At 40.1% G+C, this 27,496-nt stretch overlaps 1 protein-coding gene across 4 annotated transcripts in view; it reads left to right on the top strand.

Annotated features, from left to right (window-relative positions):
* Window positions 1-27,496, top strand: part of col27a1b (collagen, type XXVII, alpha 1b) — a 591,175-nt gene that overhangs the window by 409,904 nt on the left and 153,775 nt on the right. For all 4 annotated transcript variants that reach the window (XM_073052881.1, XM_073052882.1, XM_073052884.1 and 1 more), the window contains exons 29-32: window positions 16,778-16,831; window positions 17,396-17,440; window positions 17,568-17,612; window positions 21,590-21,643. In XM_073052881.1, the coding sequence (XP_072908982.1) occupies window positions 16,778-16,831; window positions 17,396-17,440; window positions 17,568-17,612; window positions 21,590-21,643 (198 nt within the window). The remainder of the gene's footprint in view (window positions 1-16,777; window positions 16,832-17,395; window positions 17,441-17,567; window positions 17,613-21,589; window positions 21,644-27,496) is intronic.

The following is a 27,496-nucleotide window of genomic DNA, read 5'->3' as shown; positions in this document are numbered from 1 at the left end:
GATAAATACAAGGCAATTGCCAATGTCCAATATGGTAGACTGGTCCAGAGGGTAATATCACATGGGATACAGGGTGATCTGTAATTAGCCTGGTGGAAGGAGTCACAGGGTGGTGGTGGAGGGTATTTTCAGACTGGAAGCCTGGGAATAGTGGGGTGCCACAGGAGTTGGTGTGAGGTCTGCTGCTATTTGTCTTATGATGTATATTAATGATTTGGATGAGATTGTAGAGGGCATAATTAGTAAATCTGTGGATGACACCAAACATGATGCTGTGGTGCACAGAGAAGATGATTTTCAAAGGTCACAGCAGCCTTTGAAACTGGGAAAGTGGACAAAAGAATAGCAGACAGACACAAAATGCTGGAGGAACTCAGCAGGCCAGGCAGCATCTAATGAAAAAAGTACAGTCAATGTTTTGGGCTGAGAACCTTTGGTTCCTCCAGCATTTTGTGTGTGTTGCTTGGGAATGTAAAACGAGATGACATTGGTTTCAGATGAGAGGAGAAAGATTTAAAGAAGATCTGCAGAGTAAGTTTTCCACACAGAGGGTGGCGGTTATGTGGAACGAGCTGCCAGAGCAAATAGTAGAGGTGTATCCAGATATAATGTTTAAAAGATTTTTGGATATGTTCATGGATAGGAAAGGTTTACCCGGATATGGGCCAAATACAGGTGACTGAGACTAGCTTAGGAAGGATTCTTTGTTGGCACAGCCAGATATACTCGAGCGGTTTCGATGTTGTATGGTTCTATGACTTGGAAATTGAAGTTCTATTTAGTTGAAAATATTGGTGCCAGTGCTATAAAAATGAGAACAAAAATACCAATGCCATTGAATGAAAAATCCTACAAAATGTAGTGGATTCGGCCCAGTGCCTTGTGGTAAAGGCCTCCAAATCTTTGAGCACATCTACATGAAACATTGTCATAGGAAAGCAGCATCCATCATCAGAGATCCCCACCACCCAGGCCATGCTCTTTTCTCGCTGCTGCCATCAGCTAGAAGAGCCTCAGGACTCACACCACCAGGTTCAGGAACAGTTACTACCGCTCAACGATCAGGTACCTGAACAAAAGGCGATAACAACATCCATTGAACTGCTCCCACAACCAATGATCTTACTTTGAGGACTCTTTATCTTGTTATTTCATGTTCTCGTTATTTATTGCTATTTATTCATATTTGTATTTGCACAGTTTGTTGTCTCCTGCACTCTGGTTGATCTTTTATTGATCCTGTCATAGTTGCTATCCTATAGATTTGTTGAGTATGCCCGCAGGAAAAATGAATCATAGGGTTATATGTGGTGAAATATATGTACCCTGATAATAAAATGTACTTTGAACTTTGAATTTATAAGAGGCCAAACATGAGATACTCTAAAATTTTAAAAAATGATTATTTACATTTTTTCGATCAATCATGAAGTCATTTGATTTAACCTTTGGTGCTTAGACTGTATAAGTTGGTAAATTGGTTTATTATTGTCAAATATACCAATGTACAGAGAAACCCTTGTCTTGCATACCATCTGTCCATGTTAGTTCAATGCAATAGTACAGACTGAAACAACAGAGGGCAGATTTAAAGTGTAGCATTTTTAAAAACCTTCTGCCCAATGGGAGGGGAGAGGGGAGAGAAGAGAGAAGTTCTGGGGTGGGTGGGGTCTTTGATTGCACTGGCTGCTTTACCGAAGCAGCAAGAAGTGTAGACAGAAAAGGGAAGAGGCTGGTTTCCGTGATGTGCTGAGTTCTGTCCACAACTCTCTGCAGTTTCTTGCAATCACAGACCGAGCAGTTGCCGCATCAAGTCATGATACATCAGGTAGGATGCATTCTATGGTGCATCGATTAAAAGAAAATAGTCTAATTTCTTTAGCTTCCTGAGGAGGTAGAGGCACTAGTTAGTTTTCTTGGCTGTGGCATCAATGTGGCTGGACCAAGAAAGGCTACTGATGATGTTCACACCTAGGAACTTGAAGATGTCAACCCTCTCAGTCTCAATACCATTGATAGAAACAGGAGCATGTGCATCTCCCCCTTCCTGATGTCAAGGACCTTTCTGAGGGAAAGGTTGTTGTGGCACCATGTTACCGGGCTTGATGTCTCCTTTATGTACTGATTTATCATTATTTGAGATACATCCCACTGTTATGGTAACATCTGAATACTGCAGCAGAATCTGGCCACACAGTCATGAGTGTATAAGAGGCAGAGGACAAGGATGAGGACACAGCCTATGAGGCAACAGTTTTGTGGTTCATTGTGGCTGAGGTGTTGCTTCCCATCCTTACTGATCGCAGTCTGTTGGTCAGGAGATCAGGGATCCAGTTGAAAAAGGAGTTGAGACCAAGATCTAGGAGCTGGAAGAGGAATATAGTTCAGTTTGTAATTTCTTCCGTGTCTCTTACCATGGTGACAACTGGGTCACAAGTAGTATAGAATAATTCAACTATGTCGAAGTTTAACAAATAAATACCTTTATTTATTTATTGAGATACAACACGGAAAAGGCCCTTCCTGCCCTTCAAGCCTCACCACACAGTAATCCCCTGATTCAATCCCAGCCTAATCACAGGGCAATTTACAATGACCAATTAACCTACCAACCGGTACATCTTTAGACTGTGGGAGGAAACCGGAGCACCCAGAGAAAACCCACATGGTCACGGGGAGAATGTATAAACTCATTACAGGCAGTGGTGGGAATTGAACCTGGGCCGCCTTTGCTGTGAAGCGTTGTGCTAACCACTACGCTACCATGCAGCCTAAAATCATGAAAAATGGCAATAAATAATAACCTGTTAGTTAGTAAATACAATTCGGGCAGATGGGGCTCGTTGGCCTTGGACAGCTGCCCACCTAGGAGAAGGAAGACTCTTATTTTAAGCCTCCACTGCCTTGCGGCCATACCCATCCATGGGAAAGAGGAACCCTGAGGAAGAAATCTGGAGGTGGGGTCCCTGAGGCAGTTTGATGTTGTTTACAACTTCACTCTGGCAACCTCTGCGACGACTCTGGTGCCAAGCTGTATTGACACTTGCCTTTCCCTTGGACTACATCAGTGATGTGGGAAGAGGGAACCCACTGCTTGGGATCGATGGCCTACTACAATTGAGTAAAAAATGCAGAACACACCATATGTCATGGCTGTCTATCTCTCTGCGTCGATGCTACCTGTGTTGTTAAGTATTTCAAGCGTTTTCGGTTTTATTTCACATTTGCAGCATCTGCAGTGTTTTGCTCTCCTAACACTGTCGTTCACATTAACATTTAACCTGATCACTCACAAAGTCAGGCTTTATGATTTGGAATTTCGTATTTGAGGAAACATGATGAAAAGTAGGACTGGAGAAATGACTGGAAAAGCCTTGGAAGTCCATAGTGGGGGTATTCCCTTCTGCTGCCTGCGTGGGATGACGAGTCTATCGGGACCCTGAGGACTTGTGGAAACTGTGTGGTGGTTTCTTTCAAATTTATAGTCTTCTAACATCTTTGGACTATTTTTACTGTGCCCATGGTCTGGTTTTTTTATCAATTATGATATTGTCTGCACTGTTGTAACTATATATTAACTATAACTATATGTAACTACGTGGTTTTGTGTAGGTGTTGTAGCTTTAGTTTTTGGTTTGTTGCGTGGCAGAGTTGGTGTGTCTGGGTAGTCTTATTTAGTCTGGTGGCTTCGGAGCTCCTTTCCGGGGAACGCGCTAAGATGGTAGCGCAATATTAATATGCAGCAGCCTCTCCGGACTCTGGATTTGGGGATTACCAAACATTATATGGATTTTTTTGGTGTAGTCTGTTTTGTCGTGTGCTTTTGTAATATCATTCTGGAGGAACGTTGTCTCATTTTTTAACTGCATTGCATTTGTGGTTTCTAAATGACAATAAACTGAAACTGAACTGAAAAATGAGATAAAATCCGAGCCGTCACTTGGCAACACAGGATGGGGGTGTTTGCCTCTGGATTGATCTGATTTGAATCTGCTTGTCAAATCTGATTTTTGGCAGCATAGTACCAGTAGGTTGCGTGAAGTTCATGCATTAACCTATATGCTGAGTGCCTCCATCATTAGGAAAGATACACAATGGAATGTTGTTAGTGGTCGTGAGAAGCTAGATTTGCAACAATCATTCATTTTCAAAAGGACTGATAGTCCCATGGTATTCTTTCGGATTGAGTTGATTAAGTTACCCCAGTAATGTGAGGGTTGTTTTGTAACAAAGTCTGTTCATGTAATAAATCTAACTCTCATTTTCATAGGGAAGAAATAAGTCAAGTGAGATTCAAAATAATGGATCAAGTGTGGTTGAAATTGTTTCAGATCAGATTCTGAGGTGAAGCCGTTTTAAAATGTCGGCCACAAGGCTAATTCTAAAATTGTAACTCTTCGAATAATCAAGCAGTGAAAACATCTCATAGGATGGATTTTGCCTTTACTGCTACTTCAAAATTAAGATCTTTTCCTGTTTCCATTGCCTTAGCATGCGGGATGTTGGGGGAGGGGGCCGTGTGTGGGAGGTGGCAGGTGGCTGTTGATGATGTGATAGTTACTGGAATTAGTCCAGGAAAGTCCTGCCTCATTCAGTAATCGTTTATAAAGCATGTCAGGTTTTGTAAACTTAATAGACTTCATTTTCAAAGTTCAAAGTAAATTTATTATCAAAATGTCATCATGTACAACCCTGAGATTCAATTTTTGCAAGCATACTCAAGGAACCTAAGAGCCACAATAGAAAGAATAAAAGACCGCCCAACTGTGAGTACAACTAGTGTGCAAAAGTGGGAAGAGTGTATGTCCTGGATGGCAGGGGACCCTGATGATGGATGCTGCTTTCCTGCAACAACACTTCATGTAGATGTGCTCGATGGTAGGGAGGGCTTTACCCGTGATGGACTGGGCCATATCCACTACTTTTTGTAGGATTTTCTGGTCAGGGCTTAGGCGTTTCCATACTGGGCTGTGATGCAGCCGGTCATACTCTCCACCATACATCTATAGAAGTTTTGTCAAAAATTGCAAGATGGCGCCTGTGAAGCAGGGTGACATTGTGCAAGCTACGTACAATTCATTTTTAGCTAATTAGCAGATTCTGCTGCTTCTGTCCAATCAAATTATCACCCATTTAAGTCTCCAGTTATGATTTTCTGAAGAAGAAAGAGCAAAATGATTGCCATTTGTAGCTGTCAGCCAAGAAAAGGGATAGCGAGGTTGCTTACCACTGTATATGTCAGTCTCACTTTACTGTTGACAGGCTTGGCTCAAGAGACCCACTATGATTTGCAATTATTTCAGACTTTCAGTGAATTATTTGAGGATCATCTCCAACAAAAAAAATCCTTATTTTCACCAATATTTACTTTCTGGACGCATTCTGATCATGGTTGCCAAAAATGCATTTTTATTTTGCCCCTCAATATTTTCTTAAAGAATTTGAAGTTAAAATATCAAATGGTAGGTTAGCTGTGGAGAAACTGTATGGGTATCTGCAGAAAAAAATGCAATCTGTGGAATTTGTTTCCTTCTGCCTTCATAGAGACAGAAATATTCAGCGTAAAAGAAGGCTATTCAGCCCATCAAATCCATGCTGTCCAAAAGAGAACCATTCAGATTTATTTGACTCAGCCTGTTGTAATGATGGTGTAAGTTACTGCACCTCAAGTCCTCATCCAGGGTTTGAGGACCCTTTGACAAGGATTTTTGCCACCACTTTATTTCTAGCTGTGAGTTCCAAAGTCCATCCAGCCTTCAGATTCTTCTGCTAGTTACCTGAAATCTTTGGCTCTAATGATTGACATTTCTGCAAAAAAAAAGATCATCTCCATTCATCTTCTCCAGACCTCACAAGATTTTATACATCTCACTTAAGTCAAGTCAAGTCAAGTCAAGTCAAGTCACTTTTATTGTCATTTCGACCATAACTGCTGGTACAGTACACAGCAAAAATGAGACAATGTTTTTCAGGACCATGTTGTTACATGACACAGTACAAAAGCAACACTGAACTACGTAAAAGGAAAAACAACACAGATAAAGCTACACTAGATTACAGACCTAGCTACACTAGACTGCATAAAGTGCACAGAAAGAGTGCAGGCATTACAATAAATAATAAACAGGACAATAGGGCAAGGTGTCAGTCTGGGCTTCGGGTATTGAGGAGTCTGATAGCTTGGGGGAAGAAACTGTTACATAGACTGGTCGTGAGAGCCTGAATGCTTCGGAGCCTTTTCCCAGACGGCAGGAGGGAGAAGAGATTGTATGAGGGGTACATGGGGTCCTTCATAATGCTGTTTCCTTTTGCAGATGCAGCATGTAGTGTAAATGTCCGTGATGGCGGGAAGAGAGACCCCAATGATCTTCTCAGCTGACCTTACTATCTGCTGCAGGGTCTTGCGATCTGAGATGGTGCAATTTCCAAACCAGGCAGTGATGCAGCTGCTCAGGATGCTCTCAATACCACCCCTGTAGAATGTGATGAGGATGGGGTGTGGGAGATCGACTTTCCTCAGCCTTCGCAGAAAGTAGAGACGCTGCTGGGCTTTCTTTGCTATGGAGCTGGTGCTGAGGGACCAGGAGAGATTCTCTGTCAGGTGAACACCAAGAAATTTGGTGCTCTGTACAATCTCTACCGAGAAGCCATCGATGTTCAGCGGGGAGTGGTCGCTCCGTGCCCTCCTGAAGTCAACAACCATCTCTTTTGTTTTGTTCACATTCAGAGACAGGTTGTTGGCTCTGCACCAGTCTGTTAGCCGCTGCACCTCCTCTCTGTAAGCTGACTCATCGTTCTTGCTGATGAGACCCACCACGGTCGTGTCATCGGCGAACTTGATGATATGGTTCGAGCTGTGTGTTGCAGCACAGTCGTGGGTCAGCAGAGTGAACAGCAGTGGACTGAGCATGCAGCCCTAGGGAGCCCCTGTGCTCAGTGTGATGATGTTGGAGATGTTGCTCCCGATCCGGACTGACTGAGGTTTCCCAGTCAGGAAGTCTAGGATCAAGTTGCAGAAAGAGGTGTTCAGGCCCAGTAGGCTCAGCTTTCCAATCAGTTTCTGAAGGATGATTGTATTGAATGCTGAACTGAAGTCTATGAACAGCATCCGAACGTATGTGTCTTTTTTGTCCAGGTGGGTTAGGGCCAGGTGGAGGGTGGTGGCAATGGCGTCATCTGTTGAGTGGTTGGGACAGTACACAAACTGCAGGGGGTCCAGTGAGGGGGGCAGCGGGGTCTTGATATGCCTCATGACGAGTCTCTCGAAACACTTCATGATGATACATGTAAGTGCAATGGGATGGTAGTCATTTAGGCAAGACACTGAAGACTTCTTCGGCACAGGGATGATGGTGGCAGCCTTGAAGCACGTTGGAATGGTGGCGCTGCTCAGAGAGATGTTGAAGATGTCAGTGAGAACACCTGCTAGCTGGTCTGCACATTCTCTGAGCACTCTACCAGGGATGTTGTCCGGTCCAGCAGCCTTCCGTGGGTTGACCCTGCACAGGGTTCTTCTCATGTCAGCCACGGAGAGACACAGCACCTGGTCATTTGTAGGAGGGGTGGACTTACTCGCCACCACGTCATTTTCCGCCTCAAACTGGGCGTAGAAGTTATTCAGCGCATCTGGGAGGGAGGCATCACCTGCACAGTTGTCCTGTAATTGGTGATGTCCTGGATGCCCTTCCACATGTGCCGCGTGTCGCCGCTGTCCTGGAAGTGACTGTGGATTAGCTGGGCATTTGCCTCTCTGATGGCTTGGGACAGTTTGGCCCTTGCTGTTGTTAGAGCTGCCTTGTTGCCTGCTCTGAAGGTGGAGTCGCAGGACCTCAGCAGCGCACGCACCTCTGCGGTCATCCATGGTTTCTGGTTGGCACGTATAGTGATGGTCTTGGAAAGAGTAACATCATCAATGCACTTGCTGATGTAGCTGGTCACTGATGCTGTGTACTCCTCTAAGTTGGTAGAGTCGCCATCGGTTGCAGCCTCCCTGAACATGTGCCAGTCAGTGTGCTCAAAGCAGTCTTGAAGAGCAGATGGCTCCTGCTGGCCAGGTTTTCACCTGCTTCTGAACTGGTCTGGAGCGGCTGACGAGCAGTCTGTATGCTGGGATTAGCATTACAGAGATGTGGTCTGAGTATCCGAGGTGGGAGCAGGGCTCTGCCTGGTACACGTCAGGGATGTTTGTGTAAACCAGGTCCAACACGTTCTCCCCCCTCGTTGCAAAATCCACATACTGATGGAATTTGGGGAGCACTGACTTAAGGTTCACGTGGTTAAAATCACCGGGGAAAATAGACAGACCATCAGGGAGTGCGTTCTGCAGTTGGCTAATAGCCCCGTACAGTTCACAGAGCGCCTCCTTAGTATTAGCGCTGGGGGGAATGTAGACACCGAATATAAGGACAGAGGTGAATTCTTGTGGCAAATAAAATGGTCTGCATCTAACAGCCACAAACTCCACTAATGATGAGCAGTGTCTGGAAACCAGCACAGAGTTCTTACACCATTCCGTGTTGATGTAAGTACACACACCACCACCGCGATTCTTACCAGAGAGAGCTGCATCCCTCTCCGCACGAAACAAGGCGAGCCCGTCCAGCTGGATGGCAGCAACCAAAATCCCATCAGTGAGCCTCGTCTCTGTGAAGACATATGCGGAGCAAACTCTGTACTCCCGCCGAGTATTATGTTGGATTTGGATGGAGTCCATTTTATTGTCCAGGGAGCGGACATTGGAGAGCAGAATGGACGGGAGAGCCGGCCGGCTAGGGTTTGCTTTTAGCCTGGCATGGACCCCTGCCCGTTTGCCTCGCTTCTGCTTCCTCGCACAACGCTTTCGACGTCTCCATCTCCGGCTACCAGCATCAGGCGAGTCCGAGGAATGTAGGCCCGTTCCCCTCAGCAAGCTGAGGTCGCATAATTCAGCCAGCAGATCTTTGTGAAGGTTTGTTTTTGGGCGATCTCTGTGTTGGTAGTAGTATCTGGCAATGGTAGATAGCCGCTCTGTTATCCATGTGCCCTAATCAAAAATTGTGTATCAAACTTAAAATAGAAAATTAAATTAAAGTAACACCAGGTCTGAAAGGCCGCTGCTGCCATGCCACACCACCTCTTTGGCGTGTAAGCATCCCTTGAGTCACTTACACGCCAAAGAAAGCAACACCAGCCATGCAAATCTCTCCTTATAAGTAAACTTCTCCAGTCCAAGTAATATCCTCTTAATCTGTTCTGTACACTCACTAGTTCTACCATACATTTCCTGTAGGTTGGCCTAAATAGTGTTCTACATAGTTTTAACATGATGAAGCATAATTTCATTATTCTTATATTCTACATTTTAGCCAATATGTCATTTCTGCAATGTTATTAGCATTTGTTAAGTTCATTAAAAACAGGCATTTTTCTTTTTTTTCCAAAAAGGCAATAACAGGGTCCCAAGTATTCTAGTTTCAAAACTCTTACTATTTGTTTGCCACACTATCAAACAAACAGGTCAAGGTAGGCAACAAATCATCCAAGAAAATCCCAGGTGAATATGTAAGAGAAGCTAATGACTTATCCTTAAGTTTGAGTTTTTAATCAGCTGGCTTGAAATTATGTACTATTTGTTTCATAATTATTCAACCTACCTTGATTCTTTCATATGTTAAACCTACAAATATTTTCAATTTCATTTCTTTTCCACTGGCAATTGGATGAAAATGAGCCCCCTTCTCCTTCCCTTTCTCCTATTGTCAACTCTCCTCTCCTATCAGATTCCTTCTTCTCCAACCCTTGACTTTTCCCACCCACCTGGCTTCATCTATCACATTCTAGCTAGACTCCTTACCACTGCCACCCTGCCCACCCCCCACACATTTTTTATTCTGGTATCTTCCCCCTTCCTCTCCAGTCTTAATAAAGAATCTTGGCCCTAAACATTGACTTTTTACTCTTCTCCAAAGATGCTGTCTGACCTACTGAGTTCTGCCAGCATTTTGTGTGTGTGTTGCTTTGGATTTCCAGAATCTGCAGACTTTCTCATGTTTGTTGATATTTCTGCTATCTGGTTAGGAATTGAAGTGAAACAAGCACAGCAATCCCATTCTAAATGCTTCAAATGAATATTAATAAATATTTCATAGACAGACCCAGACAGGAGAGACCTATAGATGGCAAGTGTAGTTTGTTCATTAAAGGCATAACGGTCTTGTTCACAAACTCTTTATTCAACCAAAGATATCATTTTCACTTATTTATGATAATTAGTGTTTTTTGCAGTATGTCTGCTGTGACCATCTGGAGAGGAAGTGGGAAAAACTGCCTTTTAGCCAGTTTATGAATTTTTTGTGATAAATTCTCCTTTGTTGGAGTTGTTTATTATGGCTCTAGGTTGAGATGTGACTCCAACTGCAATACATCAGATTCAGGTTAAGAGGTAATACAAAATTTATGTATATATTTATTTATGAAAATCTAAGACAAAAGGGCATAACCTTACAACCAGAGCCAATCATTTAGAAGAGAAATTAGGAATCTTTTCTTTACTCAAAGGGTGGTTGAAGTTTGGAATTAATTCCTGCAAGAAGCTGAAGAGTATATTCAATTAATGGAATGAAATTGTCCAAAGTTTATACATTTTTCATAGCCAAAATATTTAAAGAATATGGAGTCACAATGAGTGAATGACGTTTTGTTTGGTTAAAGTTTTGGTCTCCAAATTTGAGGAAGGACATTCTTGCTATTGAAGGAGTGCAGCGTAGGTTCATAAGGTTGATTCCTGGGATGGTGGGACTGTCATATGTTGAAAGATTGGAGCAACTGGACTTGTATACACTAGAATTTAGAAGGATGAGAGGGGATCTGATTGAAACATATAAGATTATTAAGGGATTGGACACACTAGAGGCAAGAAACATGTTCCCGATGTTAGGGGAGTCCAGAACCAGAGGCCACAGTTTAAGAATATGGGGTAGGCCATTTAGAATGAAGTTCAGGAAAAACTTTTTCACCCAGAGAGTTGTGGATCTATGGAATGCTCTGCCTCAGAAGGCAGTGGAGGTCAATTCTCTGGATGCTTTCAAGAAAGAGTTAGGTAGAGCACTTAAAGATAGCCGAGTCAAGGGATATGGGGAGAAGGCAGCAACGGGGTACTGATTGTGGATGATCAGCCATGATCACAGTGAATGACAGTGCTGGCTTGAAGGGCCGAATGGCCTACTCCTGCACCTATTGTCTATTGTCTATAACCACCACCTCAGTGAGAAAGCTTGAGAAGCAAATTAACCATTTTTCCCCCTTTTTGTTGGACTGACTTTTCAAATACTGCCAATGTTGTGTCAGTCAGACCAGTCAGGAAATTACAGGGCTGTATAAGATTATCTGGGTGGACTGGATGAGACTTGAATCAGAATCAGCATCAGGTTTAATATCACTGGCATATGTTGTGAAACATGTTGTCTGGAAGCAGCAGTACAGTGCAATACAGAATAAAAACCTATTAAGTTACACTAAGAAATGCTTATGTATATATACAGTACATAATTAAATAATGTTGAAAAAGAGAACAAAAAAGAAAAGTGATGAGTTAGTGTTCGTGGATTCATTGTCCATTCAGATGGCAATGTGAAGCTGTTCCTAAAATGTTAGATGTGTATCTGCAGCCTCCTGCACCTGATGGTAGCAATGAGAAGCAGGCTTGTCCTGGGCGATGGGGGTCCTTAATGATGCCTTTTTGAGGCTTCGCCTTCTGAAAATGGCCTTGATGCTTGGGAGACGTGCCCATGGTGGAGATGGCTGAGTTTGTGACTTTATGCAGCCTTTTACGATCCTGTGCAGTGGCCCCTCCATCATAGCAGTGATGCAAAGAGTTAGAATGTTGTCCACAGTACATCTGCAGAAATTTGGGAGAGTCTTTGTTGACACACCAAGTCTCCTCAAACTCCTAATGAAATATAGACCCTGTTGTGCCTTCTTTGTAATTGCATCAGTATGTTGGATCCAGGACAGATCCTCAGAGATATTGACTTCCAAGAACTTGAAGCTGCTCACCCTTTCCTCTGCTGATCTCTTGATGAGCACTAGTGTGAGTTCCTTCAATTTCTGTGATAAACCATGTATATCTGTCTGGACATGCCCCTCTGCTGACTGCTCCTGTGGCTTCTCCCACAGACCCCTGGATAAAGGTGATTGTGTCACTGCTCCTCCCACCGTCCAGGGCAGTCATCTGGCATGGATGTGTTCCATTTTACTGTTAATACAAGCCTTTCAGAATTTACTCTACTTCCAGTCTTTTGGAGTTATTGATAGTGCACCAATTTCTCCTTCCAGCAGTCCACAATCAATTCCTTGGTCTTATTTACGTTGAGTGCAACGTTGTTGTTTCGACACCACTCAGACAGCTGATCTATCCTGCTCCTGTATGCCTCCTCATCACCATCTGAGATTTTATAAACAATAGTTGTGTCATTGGCAAATTTATAGATGGTGCTTGAGCTGTGCCTAGCCACATAGTCGTGGGTGTAGAGAGAGTAGAACACTATGCTGAGCACGCATCCCTGAGGTGTGCCAGTGTTGATTATCAGCAAAGAGATGTTATTTACAATCTGCACTGACTGTAGTCTCCTGGTGAGGAAATCAAGGATCCAGTTCCAGAGTGGGGTACAGAGGCCTAGGTTTTGGAGTTTGTTGATTAGAACTGAGGGTATGATGGTTTTGAACACTGAGCTGTAATCAATAAACATGAGCCTGAAGTAGGTATTGCTGTTGTCCAGGTGATACAAGGCCAGGTAGAGAGCCAGTGAGATTGTATCCACTGTAGGCCTAGTTTGGCAATAGGCGAATTGCAGTGGGTCCAGATCCTTCATTAGGCCGGAGTTGGTTCTGGCCATAATCTCTTCATCATAATAGATGTGAGTGCAACTGGGTGATAGTCATTGAGACAGCTCTCCCTGCTCTTCTTGGACACTAGTATAATTGACACCCATTTGAAGCAGGTGGGAAGCTCTGATGGCAGCGCTGAGTGATTGAAGACATCCTTGAACACTCCTACCAGTTAGTTAGCACAGGTTTTCAGTGGCCTGATGCCTTAAGAGGGTTCACACTCAAGAAAGATATTCTGACATCGGCCTCCAAGATAGATTGAAGGGTCACAAGAAGCTGCAGGGATTTGCACGGGTGTCGTTTTAATTGCCCTTTCGAAGTGTGCATTTTCATGATGCGACATATTGCCTTGTACGAAATAATGGCCTGCAAGCCCTGCCTTAATAATACAAAAATATGAAATGATTTCACTTCCCAAGACTCATTATATTGATAAGAATAAAATATACAAGTGAGTAACATAAACTTTCTTGTGCCATGGGAGGAAAATATTCCAATAGCCACAATAAATCAGAGCCAAAAATGTTTTTCTAAATACATTACTTAACAGATTTAAATTTCTTTTAATTCAATGATATAATTCTCAGTTCTGCTGTCTTCATTGCTTTTGTTCTGAGATGCCATCTGAAAATTGTTACACACTTATGTTTTCCCTTCATCTTTACTTATGTCATACCTTCATCTGCAATTCTATCCTTTTCTTTGCTTTACAAATTGAAATGGCAGTCATTTCATGTATTTTTTATGACAAGGCAGTTCCTGAGTTGCCCCAGTCCCATCTGTCTGACGTTCTCCCCCCCCCCCCCCCCCCCCCCACCCCCTGCTTCTCCACCATGTTAATCTCGGTATTTCTGGCAATCTCTTTCAGTCAAGCCTGCCAAAAATAGAGGGGCGGTTTCTTTACCCTGCATGGTTTCTTCCATCAATCTGGCAGTTTCATTTGAGTTTGTTATTATGGTTCTCTTTAAAATGATCAATATAGCAGATAAAAAGGAATTGAGTTAAATTAAGTAACACTAACCCATACTATTCAGGCCTTGACATTACTCATCTATGATGTCAAGTGTGTTTCTGCAGTCAGCACTCACCATGTAGATAAAATTATACTTATTCCTTGTCCCACGTGCTTCAAACAAGAACTTAACATTCACCAGCTCTGAAAACCTGCAATAACAGCCTTCGTAGATGTTACAGATTCAAGGCAGGGCAAAAGAGGAGCTTTCTCTAAAACAAGTGGTTTGTCTTACAAAGGTCAAAAGATGACATCTGTATAAATTCTCCTGTTTACAACCCTGATCAAGTTATTTATGACCCAATTTGTAAACCAAAAGTACCCCTTAAATTTTCAGTTCTGTGTACTGTACTGTGTATTCACTGTGCAAGTATATTTGTTTCCATTGATCCAGTAAACCCTTAGTGTTTATGTTGGAATTCTGTTTAGGTTCATTCTTGTCATTTCTGCATATTCAATGTCTTCAGATTGGGAAGAATACTACAAGACCAACTCTTTTAATCCAGAATAATACAAAAGAAAGTGCATGCACAACCTCAAAAATCAGCAAATTTAATCATCAGATTGTTAGAATTTCATCAATTTCTGTGTTTTAACATTCTTTGCACCTTTTTTATGTGGTTTATGATTGTTCCAAGCATTCTATCAAAGCCTTCACACTTTGGTGATTAAGACCATATCACATGAATTCGGCCATTCGGCCCATCGAGTCTGCTCCACAATTCAATCATAGCTGATATATTTTCCCTATCAACCACATTCTGCACACTTCTCCTCATAACCTTGACACCCTTACTAATTAAGAACCTATCAACTCGCGCTTTAAGTATGCCCAATGACTTAGCCTCCACAGCGCTTGAGTTCAACTCCACACAGTGATAATATAGCTTTCCTATTTAAAATAACAGTACATTTCTAACAGCATATTCTGAAAGTTTGCTTCCTGTTTAGACTGTCTTACAAATTGAATTCCTGTCAGTCAGTCACTTCAACTCATAATCTTTAGGTCCTTTGGTAGTAAGAAACTGCATTTCTAGATGGAAAGTCTGCTGAAATATTCCCCCAAATGTCATGGCCGGATGGAATGTATGCAAAATGTTCACAAGGCAAATAAACAGATGAAGATGGAGTTAGTTCCAGTCAAGTCATGAGATGCAAAAGTCCAGTGTCCTCTACAGAAAGCCAAGTAACAGCCAATCCAAATTTACATCTACAGTGCAGATGGTGATTAAAAGAAAATGCACCTGGGGTGTGAAAATCTTGATTGGAGCTCTGCTGTGGTAGAATTTTTAACATGCTACATTGAATGATCAACAAGCTGGTGGTAAATTCTGTCCAGTCTTTGTCTTGTTCTGTTTTAAATAAAGCCCAATTCCTTCTTACAGCAGCAGCTTGTTTTTTTGACCAAACTGTCCGCGTGGGTGATACATGCTTGCCGTGGTATTTCTTTGTGCTGTTATATTTTTCCAATTCTCCTCAGTGACGATGAAGGAAGTTTTTGACAGTGCTAATTATAAACTCCTTTTCATGGGAAATCTACAGGAATATTAATAATGTAACACTTCAAACTCTGCAAGTAACCTTTGTTAATGTTGCATTCTAGTTTTTGTAATTTCACTGAGACAAAAATAAGAAATATTCACACTTTATTTATTGGGATACAGTGCAGAATAGGCTCTTCTGGCCCTTTGAGCAAGGCTGCCCAGCAATCCCCTAGCGTAATCACGGGACAATTTACAATGCCCAGTTAACCTACTGACTGGTACGCCTTTTGAACTGTGAGAGGAAACACATGCGGTCATAGGGAAAACCTTACAGGCAGCAATGAAAATTGAACCCGGGTCACCTGTACTGTAACGTGTTGTGCTAACCACTATACTACCATGATCTAGCCTGAGGAAGATCTCGCTCGTCTTCATTTTATTTTGACTATATACTTGGACTATATAAATGGCAAACCACTTCTGCAGAAAAATTTGCCAAGAACAGTCATGGTCAAGGACCATGATTGCCCACGTCATACAACGTGGCACATAATGATGATGATGCTGATATTTGGTACTCAAAATACTCTGTGTAGTTATCGCATATTGATTGGATTTTAACTACTTGTAAAAGGACTTGATTGCCAAATTTTTTGAGTTAGAGTTTTTGGAATAATTAAATGTAGGAGAGGAATCTTTGCTATTTGTATACCGTTCTATCAAATCATCAGTTTCAGATTTTTGTTTGAGTTGCCAATTGTATATTTAAAAAGAACTGAAAACTTTAAAATTGTAGAATGTAGTATTTATAGCTCAAAGAGATATGGTTTCATAAATGATGACTTACATTCTAAATCAAAAATACAAAACACATGCTGTAAAACCAGGAGACACAGGAACTGAAGATAATTTGTAGCTTACAGAAAATATTCATAGTGGTTTACACTCGTTGTGCTCTGAATATAAAATATACAATTTCTTTTGAGTACTGACTTATAAAAAGAAAAATCTCTAAATATCAAAACTTGGCCATTAGTACTTGGGCTTTCTAAATCTATCACAAAAGTGTTCATTCATATCAGTGTCAGTCTATTTCTTGCAAGGCAGTGCTCTAGCGTTGGTGCAAATTTTCACTGAATCCTTGAAAGGATTAACCATTTATGTAGGCAGCTGGTCACAGAATGAAATGCCACTATTTCTGATGACGGATAAAATTAGTTTCTGATAGGAAATGAAATAAATGGGAGGGAAGGAAGAAGAAAAGAGCAAAAAAGAAAACCCATAAACAAATAATCCAGGATGTTGTACAAATAGGGATTAAAAATGAAATTGAGGAAGAAACCAAGCCTGGGCTGAGACTAAAGTTGGAAGTGCGAGAGAGACACCTGCTGTTCAAATAATCTTCTCTGTCTTTCAGGGTGCAAGAGGTTCTGACGGTCCTACGGGGGAGCCGGGGTCACCAGGTATCAAGGTATGTAATTACAAGATTATAAGGAAGCAATAACCCAATTTGAGCCCTGTATTCCTTCATTTTAGAGACAGAAATATTCATTCAGTGTTACGTCTTCAAAGTGGAGTTGTTTACATTTAAAATATTTTTAACTTTTTGAAGTTTACTGTTTACTCAGTGGTTTCCAGAATGTTTGCAAGACTTCTTTCAGTACCTGTTACATTATTTTAACTTCTCCCATGTTGCTTATCATGTAAAAGGAAGTTAGCTATTAACGCTCCTTAAAATTATGTAATGGCTCTGAGACAAGGGATTTCTTTCTGCAAGCACTTCTATATGTAGTTGGGAGCATACCTTAAATAACTTGTACCTAGCAATGTGTTCACAAATAAATATTGGTAATACTTTCAATGAGAGTTAACTTATTGAAGGGACTTGCCATTCAATCCAAGAGCTGTATTCAGGGTGTTGGATAAATAAGCCATCTCCTCTATAAGTTGCCGTGTTGTTTAAATTATGAATGAGTGTAAAATTGATTGCTTCAATTAGTAAATATTATTAACTTTGTATCTTTTTCTATGTCAGGGATCTGTAGGGGATCCAGGACGTGCTGGACGAGGTGGGCATCAAGTAAGTGAAGCCAAAGAGATAGCCCAGTATTTTTAATTTTTAAAAATATTTATCCCAAGTATGTAAATCCTTTAATGCTGAAACATAAAACATAGAATGTATTTGAAATCCGTGTATTTATTTTCAGGGGAAAAGAGGAGAACCAGGAAAAACAGGATCACGTGGATTTCCAGTATGTATTTAAAGCCTTTGAATAACAATTTATGAACCAATAAAATACTAAGTTAAAGTAAAGACAATTCTCTAGATCTCTAATTAACCTGAGAAAACATTCTACAATGTCCAAAAAGTCCTTAACCTTTAGCTAAAGAAGAGCCTTGTGAATAATGGGACCTCAGATAAAATTGATTACATTTGATATTTAAGTGCTATTGTTTATCATTTTGGAAATCTACAAAATTGTTTTTGTCATTTATCAGAATAAACCCAGAAAACATTTGTAGGAGGAGGTGTGTGAGGTATGATCCTTGCTGGTGACTGTTTCCATCCAAATCCACACATGCTTGATATTTTGGTGTAGAAATTTAATAATACAGTGCATGTTTGTTGGATAAGAAACAGGTGCCAAATGGTCCAAAGTGATATGCATGCTCTCAATCCACACCGGGACAACATTGATTAGAAATTTCAAATACCATTTCAAAAAGCAAAGGAAAAGTTTTGCCAAGAGCCTGGCTTAAATTTATCTGGGCATTATTGTTTTGCTGTTTGTGGGAAGCACATTTTGTATCACTTGCTGGCAGTGCAATAGTATCTATATAGAGTCACAGAAAAGTACAGCTCAGAAACAGACCCTTTGGCCCATCTAGTCCATGCTGAAACCATTTAAACTGCCTATTCCCATCGACCTGCACTGGGACCGTAGCCCTCCATACCCCAGCCATTCATGAACCTATCCACACTTCTCTCAAATATTGAAATCGAGCTTGCATGCACCACTTGAGTTGGTGGCTCATTCCACACTTCCACGACCCTCTGAGTGAAGACAGTTTCCCCTCATGTTCCCCTTAAACTTTTCACCTTTCACCCTTAACCCATGACCTCTAGCTGTAATCCCACCCAACTTAAGTGGAAAAAGCCTGTTTGCACTGACCCTATCTATACCCCTCATAATTTTGTATACCTCTATCAAATCATCCTCTCAATCTTCTACCTTCCAAGGAATAAAGTCCTAACCTATTCAATCTTGGACAATAAGCCACTTTGAAAACTCTGCAATTTTGAAACATGCAAAAATAAAGTTTTCTTTTGTGTCTTGGTTCTATATTAAATCTAATCCTTACTGACTTGCTGACTCTCAGATATACTTATTTCCATAACATAGGGAACAAGCTGGAAGATCCTTCCTCTTCTCCCAGTCAACAAGCAACCTCAGGTTGTGATAAAATTCAGATCTTCAAAGTAATTAACAAATAAAGTCAGCAGGCGAGTTTTGACTGATTACCCCACTGGCTTCTTGAGGCTCCATTAGCCACAAGTGCAGACAGGTCATGCCTGAGTTTGGGTGTAATTCAATTCTGGGCCTGAATTTAATCCACACCTCTTTGTTACCAACTAGTGACAGTAATTTTGCATTTTTATAGTCCACATTTTGGGAATTTGATTCTAATTGGAACCAATGGCCCATTAGAAGTAAGTTATAACCCAAAACATGATGTTTGGCATCCACCCAGAAGTGAGAAATGTCAAGCAGTGAGATCTCTGAATGGCTATAAAATGGCCTCCTTTCTATGTTTTAATTTGATTACAAAATAGATATTTGAGAAGAGCCTTAATTATTAAAGCTCATATCTAATCTGAAATGATTTGAGGCAAATATGTTTTAAGAAATGGATTTCTATATAATGTTTAAAACCTATTTTTAATATAAAAATACAATTTGCATATATTTATAGAATTAATTATTAGATAGTTTGGCCCAAATATATTAAATTACTCGATCTAAACAAAAATGACAGAATATTATTTAAATTATAATTTGTGTCGAAGATGTTAAAATATCTAAAATCTATGGCTGTGTTTAACTTAAACTAATGAATGGATTGGTTTTCCAAGTAACTAAATCTGGATAGCTCAGGAACATTGTATGTTTGGATCGGGATTTCACTTTAAGCTTTTTACTTGGATCTGATATGATAGAATAAGATAGAACTGGAAGTGGTTAGATAAATTAGAATCTGAGGCTGCTAAAGATTCTAATCTAAATTAGAATCTTTTGTAGTATTATGCCTGGTTTAGCATAGGATTCAATGAAAATAGTTAGGGAGAACAGTAAATTTCAATTAATTTTTAATATTACACTTGACTTATTTGATTCACCTAGCAAACATTAACAGCAAGTATGTGCATTGGATTCACATTGCTTTCAGTACCAGGCTAATATGCAATATACATTATTCAGGCAGGACTGTCCATTGTACATTTAATAAATGGTGTCCTTCTAGTTAAAATCCATTCAGTTCCCTTCCTAGTTTTCTTTTTATTCTCCTTCTCTGCCAATAGGGATCAGCTTTGTTTTTCTCTCTGTACCATCTTCACAGCTGGCTGACCAGAACTGAAGGTGAGATCCAAGCCGGACTTTGTATAGGCTAAATTCAGCAATTTTCTCAGTTAAGGTATTCCTCTTAACCCATTGCTTCCTCCTCCATTCAACTAAGTCCTGCTTTGCCTTCACTCAGATTTCACTTTGACCATGGTTACACCAATTAAGCTACACTAATACAGTAATATAACTATGCTCTTCAGTAATTGAAAAGCAAAAATCAATAAATGCTGGATATCTGATATTAAAGTAAGGAGATTGTTGATCTAGTTACCCATTTCCCTCTAAACCAGACGTTTCCAACCTAGGGTCCACCTTCTTTATGGGTGTTGGACCATGGCATAAAGAAGATTGGGAACCCCTGCTCTAAACCTTTCTCATCCATATACCTGGCCCAAACACCTTTTAAATGTTGTTAATGTACCTGCCAACAGCAAGATACAAACTTGCCGGAACAACAGCCATTCCATTCCCATCAAGTGAAAGGCAGAGCTTGACCCTATATGAGCTCCCATAGCCACTCATTCAATTTGAAGGGTAAGTTGAGTTCAGGAAGTTATTCAATGTTGAAAACAAGTTAAGCCTAATGAAGGAGTTGGTGGTAGCAATTTGTCCTGAAACAACTTATTCTGAAGTATAATCCATTTTTAAAAGTCTATACTGAATTTGCATCTATGATCCTTTAAAACATTGTATTCAAGAAAAGAGTATTTTATGGAATAATATTCTTCTCTCACCCTCCTAGTTACTTTGCCACATTTTTAAATTATCTTCCGGTAGAAAGACTATCATTATTATCAAAAGTTTGAGAAAGCCTCTATCAAATCTAGATCACAGATTCTCCAGAATTTATAATGTGACCTATTTTATCTTCATTTCCTTGGGCATAAATAAACATATCCATGAAAGGACATCTTTCTCTGTAAGAGAATTTGAAGAAATCTACTATTTTGAATAGTTTCCAAATAAAACTGTGGGAGCATTCGAGAGAATTGATTGTTCTAGTTCAGAAGGTTGTAACCCAATCAATCCAGATGTGGAAGGGAAAAGAAATGAGCATAGATCAACATGAGAATGGACCAAACAGAGTTATATATACTTCACACACAAAATGCTGGAAGAACTCAGCAGGCCAGGCAGCATCTATGGAAAGGAGTAAGCAGTCGATATTTTGGGCTGAGACACTTCATCGGGACTGGAAAGGAAGGAGAGAAGTCAGATTAAGAAGGTGGGTGTTGAGGAGAAAGAAGTACAAGTTGGCAGGTGATAGGTGAAACCAGGAGGGGGGGAGGGCCTGTAGTAAAGAGCAGGGAAGTTGATAGGTGAAATAGATAAGGGGCTGGAGAAGGGGGGAATCCGATTGGAGAGGACAAAAGACCATGGAAGAAAGAGAAGGGGAGGAGCACCAGAGGGAGGTGATGGGCAGGTAAGGAGATATGGTGAGAGAGGGAAACTGGAATGAAGAATGGTGAAGGAGAGGGGGGCAATTACTGGAAGTTTGAGAAATTTACATTCATGCCATCAGGTTGGAGGCTATATACTTCATCATAATTAAGTACCCTACTTAACTGTTATTGAAAATGAACTTAATCACTTTGTTGTTACAGGGTATACCAGGACCTTCTGGTCCTCCAGGTGTAAAAGGAGTTCCAGGTGAACCAGTAAGTATCTTTATCATTGCCTAATGGGAGCATAGCTATAAGAAATACTAACAGGAAAGAGCAGACGTATAGATGGTTTTCAGTATCTGCATTATACATATTATGCCATGATATATTTTAACATACTTGTATAAACTGGGATCATTCCGTTTTGTTCTTGCACTCCATCCTCTATGGTGTACAAGCCAACATTCCAGTTGTCTTAATTGTTTGCACGTTAAATTTCTATGATTCTTGGATGAGGACACCAATCACAATGCCTTTCAGACACGGTTTCTTCAACTCTTATTAAAGTTCAAAGAAAATGTACTATCAAAGTAAATGTATGTCATCATGTTCTACCCTGAGATTCATTTTCTTGCGGGCATTCACAGTAAATACAAGGAAACCTCACATGACGAACAAACAGAGAATGTGCAAAATACAACAAACTGTGCAAATACATTTGAATTAATTGATTGATTGATTGATTAATTAATTAATTTTGAGAACATTGGATTTAGAATCCTTGAAAGTGAGTCCATAGGTTGTGGGAACAGTTCAGTGTTAGAGTGAGTGAAGTTATCCCTTCTGGTTCAAGCGCCTGATGTTTGAGAGGTAATAACTGTCCCTGAACCTGGTGATGTGGATCCTGAGCTCCTGAACCTTCTTCCTGATGGCAGCAGCGAAAAGTGAGCTTGAACCTAAATGGTGGGGGCCCTTGATCATGGATTCTGCTTTCCTGCAACAACACTCCTTGTAGATGGGGAGGGCTTTGCCTGTGATTGTCTGGGCTGTATCCACTACTTTTTGCGGGCTTTTCCGTTCAAAGGCATTGGTGTTTCCATATCAGGCCATGATACACCCAATCAGTATACTGCGCATCTATAGAAGTTCGTCAAAGTTTTAGATGACATGCTGAATCTTTGCAAACTAGCTAAGGCTTCAAGGTTGATCCATAAGTCATCTCACTCATTATAGTTTTCCAACTTGAAACTCTCCTTTTATTTTATTTCTATCCTTTGTCTATTAACTAATCACTTATCCAAAGTAATGTTACTTTTAATCTTAATGCAGTACCTTAAATGTGGCAAAGCAAATACTCTTGGAAATTCAAAAGTACTACAACTATTGGTTCACCAATGTCTACTGTGTCACAAATGCCCTCAAAGAATATTAACAAATTTATTAAGCATAAATTTGCCTTAATAAAACCATATTTACCCATTTCTTCATGATATACCTTTCCAAATATTCTTGTATCAGGTTCTTCAGATTAGTTTCAAGTATTTTTCTGATAACTAATGTTAGGCTCACTGCTCTGTAGTTCCCAATTTAGTTTCTCCCTTTCTATTAAATAAAGGCTTTACGTTTGCTGCCTCCTTTTTACTAGAACATCGCTGGAACCTCTCCAGAATCTAAGGAATGTGGAAGCTGACAACCGAGACATCCATTATCACTACAGCCAATTATTTTAGAATCCTAAGTTACTGGCCTTCCATCCCAGGAGATTTGATTATCCATAGTTGCATTACTTTGCCAAGGATGTTCCCCTGCTATTGATTACTTTCAGTTGGTCATTCTCTTTTGCCCTTCAATATCAACACCTTTTGCCATGCATTTCTAAACTTTTCCCAATTCTTTATTGCTTTTTCTTTCAAAGCTCAAAGAAAATTTATTATCAAAGTACATAAAAGTCACTATATACAACCCTGAGATTCATTTTCTTGCGGACATACTCAGTAAATCCATAACAGAATCATAACCATAATAGGATCAATGAAAGACCACACCAACTTGGGCATTCAACCAGCGTACAAAAGACAACAAGCAAGAAAAAATAAATAAATATTGAGAACATGAGATGAAGAGTTGTTGAAAGTGAGTCCGTAGATTGTGGGAGAATTTCAGTGCTGGGCCAAGTGAAGTTATACCTTTTAGTTCAAGAGCCTGATGGTTGTTATAGCATACTTAATATTTATTATCCAATATGAATTAATTTTCTGCTGGAGTCTTTACTTCTAACTGAATATTTGTTGGAAATTAAAGAATATTTCTTTTTATCACTGCCTCTACATTTTAACTGTCATTTCTTTTAGTCAAATTGAGAAAATGAGTCCTCCATTCCTTAGTTATTGGCATTGTTTAAGACTTAAGTTTCACACATATATTTGTCATTCTCAAACCGAATGTGAACTTCTGTCCTGTTTTGACTATTCTTTCCCAAACTTTGCTTTATTAATTGCTCCTCATAACTGGATCTAAACTTCCTATTAGATCCACGATGTACTGTTCCAGGAAATTTTCTCAATACATTCCATTTTAGCCAAGTTCCAATTCTTGACTAATTTGTCAAATACACTTTCATGATAGTTTCAGTAATAATATCTTTTTTGAACAAGATAAAGGCTAAAATTAATATTTTGTAGTCCCTGTGAGCAGGTTGCAATTTTTACATTGCCTAACATGTTTTGAAAATAAAAGCAGAAAATCCTGGAAGTGCTCAACAGGTTCACTATCATCTGTGGAGACAGAAACTAAAGTTAACGTTTGCAATGTATTGCTTTGCTTCCAAATTAATAAATGATAGTTGACTGGCATTTGAACTTTTTGCATCCAGGCAAAAGGTTTGAATAGAAGATCACATACAGGAGAAAAGAAATGCAAAGCTTTGCCATAAATAATGAATGCAAATGCTTGGAATTGATGTAGATTGTTGAGATGAATGAGCCCATTGTTTTCTTGTCATAAAGCCTAGAAATCGGTTTGAAGACCTGGCAGTTAATAGTACTGAATAATAGATAGGCAGAAAGTCATACAGCACAGAAATGGACCCTTGTGCCCACTGGGTCTCTGGGAACAATCAAGAATCCACTTACTGTAATGATAAACTAATCTAATTTTATTGTCCCACCACCCACCACCACTCTACCACTCCAAATTCTACTACTTACCTATACACTAGGTCAAGATTAGGTGGCTAATAAACTTAATAACCATATGTCCTTGGATCTGTGTGAGCACTTGAAGGAAAACCAATCATCAGAGAGAGAATGTATAAACTCTAAACAAACAGAACCTGGGTTGCTGGTGTTGTGATCTCCACCTTCTCCACCACCGTGCTGCTCCTGCGCTGTTCATTAATCTTACCAAAACTGAGAATTGCTCTTTCTCCTTTGTCTGTAGAAAGTGGACTTTAGAACATGTCAAACCTGTTGATCATTAGGTCTTTGGACTATATTGAGCCCAGCAGAAAAAGAATGGGTTCCCCCCTGCCATGCCAAAGAACTACTTTATTGAATTTCCCAAAGAATGCAGACTTAACAGAGCTAGAAGTGAAAATAGAGCTAAGTTTTTTCTTAGAGTTTCTTCATTTTAGCCATCCTTTGACTGCTTACTTTGACTTTTTTTTTCCAATGTGCTGGCAGATGTCCAACCTCCAACTTGCATCATATCCATTTGCTTAGAATTGTACAGCCTTTTCCTGTTCTGCATTATGTCCCACCTACTTTTTCAGTCCCTTGGTTGCTGTTTGAATCTCAGCATGGTAAATTTAAAGATTTTATTCATCTTCAGATTTCTCCATATCATTTCTCCGCCCCATAACTGCAACTTCATGTCTCCTCCCATACCCTCTACTCATTTGACTTTGGACTTCTGTTTCCCCTTGTCTTAGCACACCAAAACCTTCAGCCCCTTTTCCAAAATTTGCTACCAAGTTTGCCTACTTGAATCTTATTGAATTATTGAGTCATATAGCATAGAAACAGTTGCCTCGGCTTAACTAATCCATGCTGACTGTGTTGCCCAGTGAGCTACTCCCATTGGTCATATTTGGCCCATAGCTCTCTAAACCTCTCCTACCGATGTACTTATTTTCACTTTTTAAATTCAGCATTCACCTTTTTTTTATATCCTTGGACTCCTCTGATTTCTCAACTAATTTCTATAGTATGAAACATCATCCAAAGAGTCCCAACAGATGTCAGATTGAAACCCATTCTTGGATGACGTTTAATTCCTTTCAGCTAAATATTGAAAAGCCTGCAGCTCTTTCCTCATTCCTCGTGCTGCCAACAAAACCATTGGCAGTTTTAACATCTTGTTTTACTCAAGCTTGTATCCATCTTTGTATCCTGTCCATTACAAACTTTATCCGAGTGTATCACTTCCTATATCTCTATCTCAAAACATTAAGTTAGTCATTGAAGTTTTCCTTCCTTCCTTTGATGGCTGTAGAGTTTGTTACTCGAAATTTCTCCGGACTAGCCTTCCTTTTCCCATTGTTGGTAACCATCATGCATTCCTGTCCCACAGCACTTCAGAAAGCTTATCCTTGTGTTAAAATATCACGACAGTATTTTAGCACAATTCATTGAGCCATAGACTTTTCACCTGTCATCTTCTCAGCAACTAAATCCCAAAACCATACCCGCTATGTATCTGCCAACATCTCTCCAAGGAATTTTCCTCTTTTCCCTTTCCCAAATCCCAATTTTTTTCACCATCCAGAGTCTAGATCAGGGGTTCTCAACCTGGGGTCCAGGGACCTCTTCCTGAATAGTATTGGTACACGGCATGCAAAAGGTTGGGAAACCCTGGTGTAGATTCTACTCTCTGGAATGGTCTTTCCCATTCCCTCCAGATTTGTGCCTTCTGAATGCCAACATTTCTAATCTGGCTAACCCTCTTAACTACCTCTTCTCTGGCTCAGCATTCAATAAACTCTGTGAAGAGTCTGAGGATGTTTACCAATTATAGTTTTTTTATTTCAGTGCCAAGTTTTTGACCCCATCATATCTGTTGGTCTCTTGTTTATTCTGTTCTGTCTAGAATTTCCTCAACCTATAAACAGAAAGGCAGTTTCTAAGTACAAACCCACTGCCAAAATAGAAGAAAGTAGATTATTAATTTTGTTATCATCAGCCTTTTTAACTCAAATCCATGAAAACAGGAATTAAAATATTACATCTATGCTCATTCTCCAATAACCTTCATTGAATGACAGAGAAGCAGTTTCAGCGACAGGTTACTATCGATGCAATGCTCCTCAGATCCTCAGACAGGATGAAGAGGTCAATACTCCCCAATGCCATTAGGCTTTACAATTCTACCGCCAGGACTTAAGAACTTTTTAAAAGCTATTATTAATGCTTTTTGAGATAGTGATTTTGATGCATATCATATTTTTTACTGAGTTAAGTATTGTATGTAATTAGTTTTGCTACAACAAGTGTATGGGACATTGGAAAAAAGTTGAATTTCCCCATGGGGATGAATAAAGTATCTATCTATCTATCTATCTATCTATCTTGAATCGTCTAACCTACACTGTGAAATAAGTTGTTCAATAATTCTGCCTTTGCTGTATTATACCTGAACCCAGTCTGCTATGTAGAGTCTCCACTTGTGTTCCCCACATGCCTGGTACATAAGGAGGGTGATCTTGATGGTTAGCCCCTGTACCCTCAGCATGAGGGAGGCATGGACCCAGAGGTGACTAGGCTTCAAGCCCAGAGCCCCTGACTTTGCGAGACCCTTAATGCAGACTCTCACATTCATTTTTCTATTATGTGACTTCTTGTCAGAGGGTTTTCAAAAATAAAGAATGTAAATACTGTATATATGTAACCTGAATGTACTGCATCACCTTTGTCTGCACTCTTTGCTTTAACATCAAGGAATCTAATAATTTTAAAGACCTATTTTCCTTTATGAAATCACAACTGAATATTTATTATTATTGATTTTTTTTCTCTAGTAAGCATTCCATTTGTATCAACCCAGAGTTAGGCCAAATGATATTTTGTTCCTTGGACATTTTCTGAATTTTGGACTTCAGTGCCCATTGAAAGATTCAAGATTCAGGGTAGT

This window comes from Hemitrygon akajei, chromosome 7, assembly GCF_048418815.1.
Source record: "Hemitrygon akajei chromosome 7, sHemAka1.3, whole genome shotgun sequence".
Classification (NCBI taxonomy): domain Eukaryota; kingdom Metazoa; phylum Chordata; class Chondrichthyes; order Myliobatiformes; family Dasyatidae; genus Hemitrygon; species Hemitrygon akajei.
This window is presented reverse-complemented; position numbering and strand designations above follow the sequence as displayed.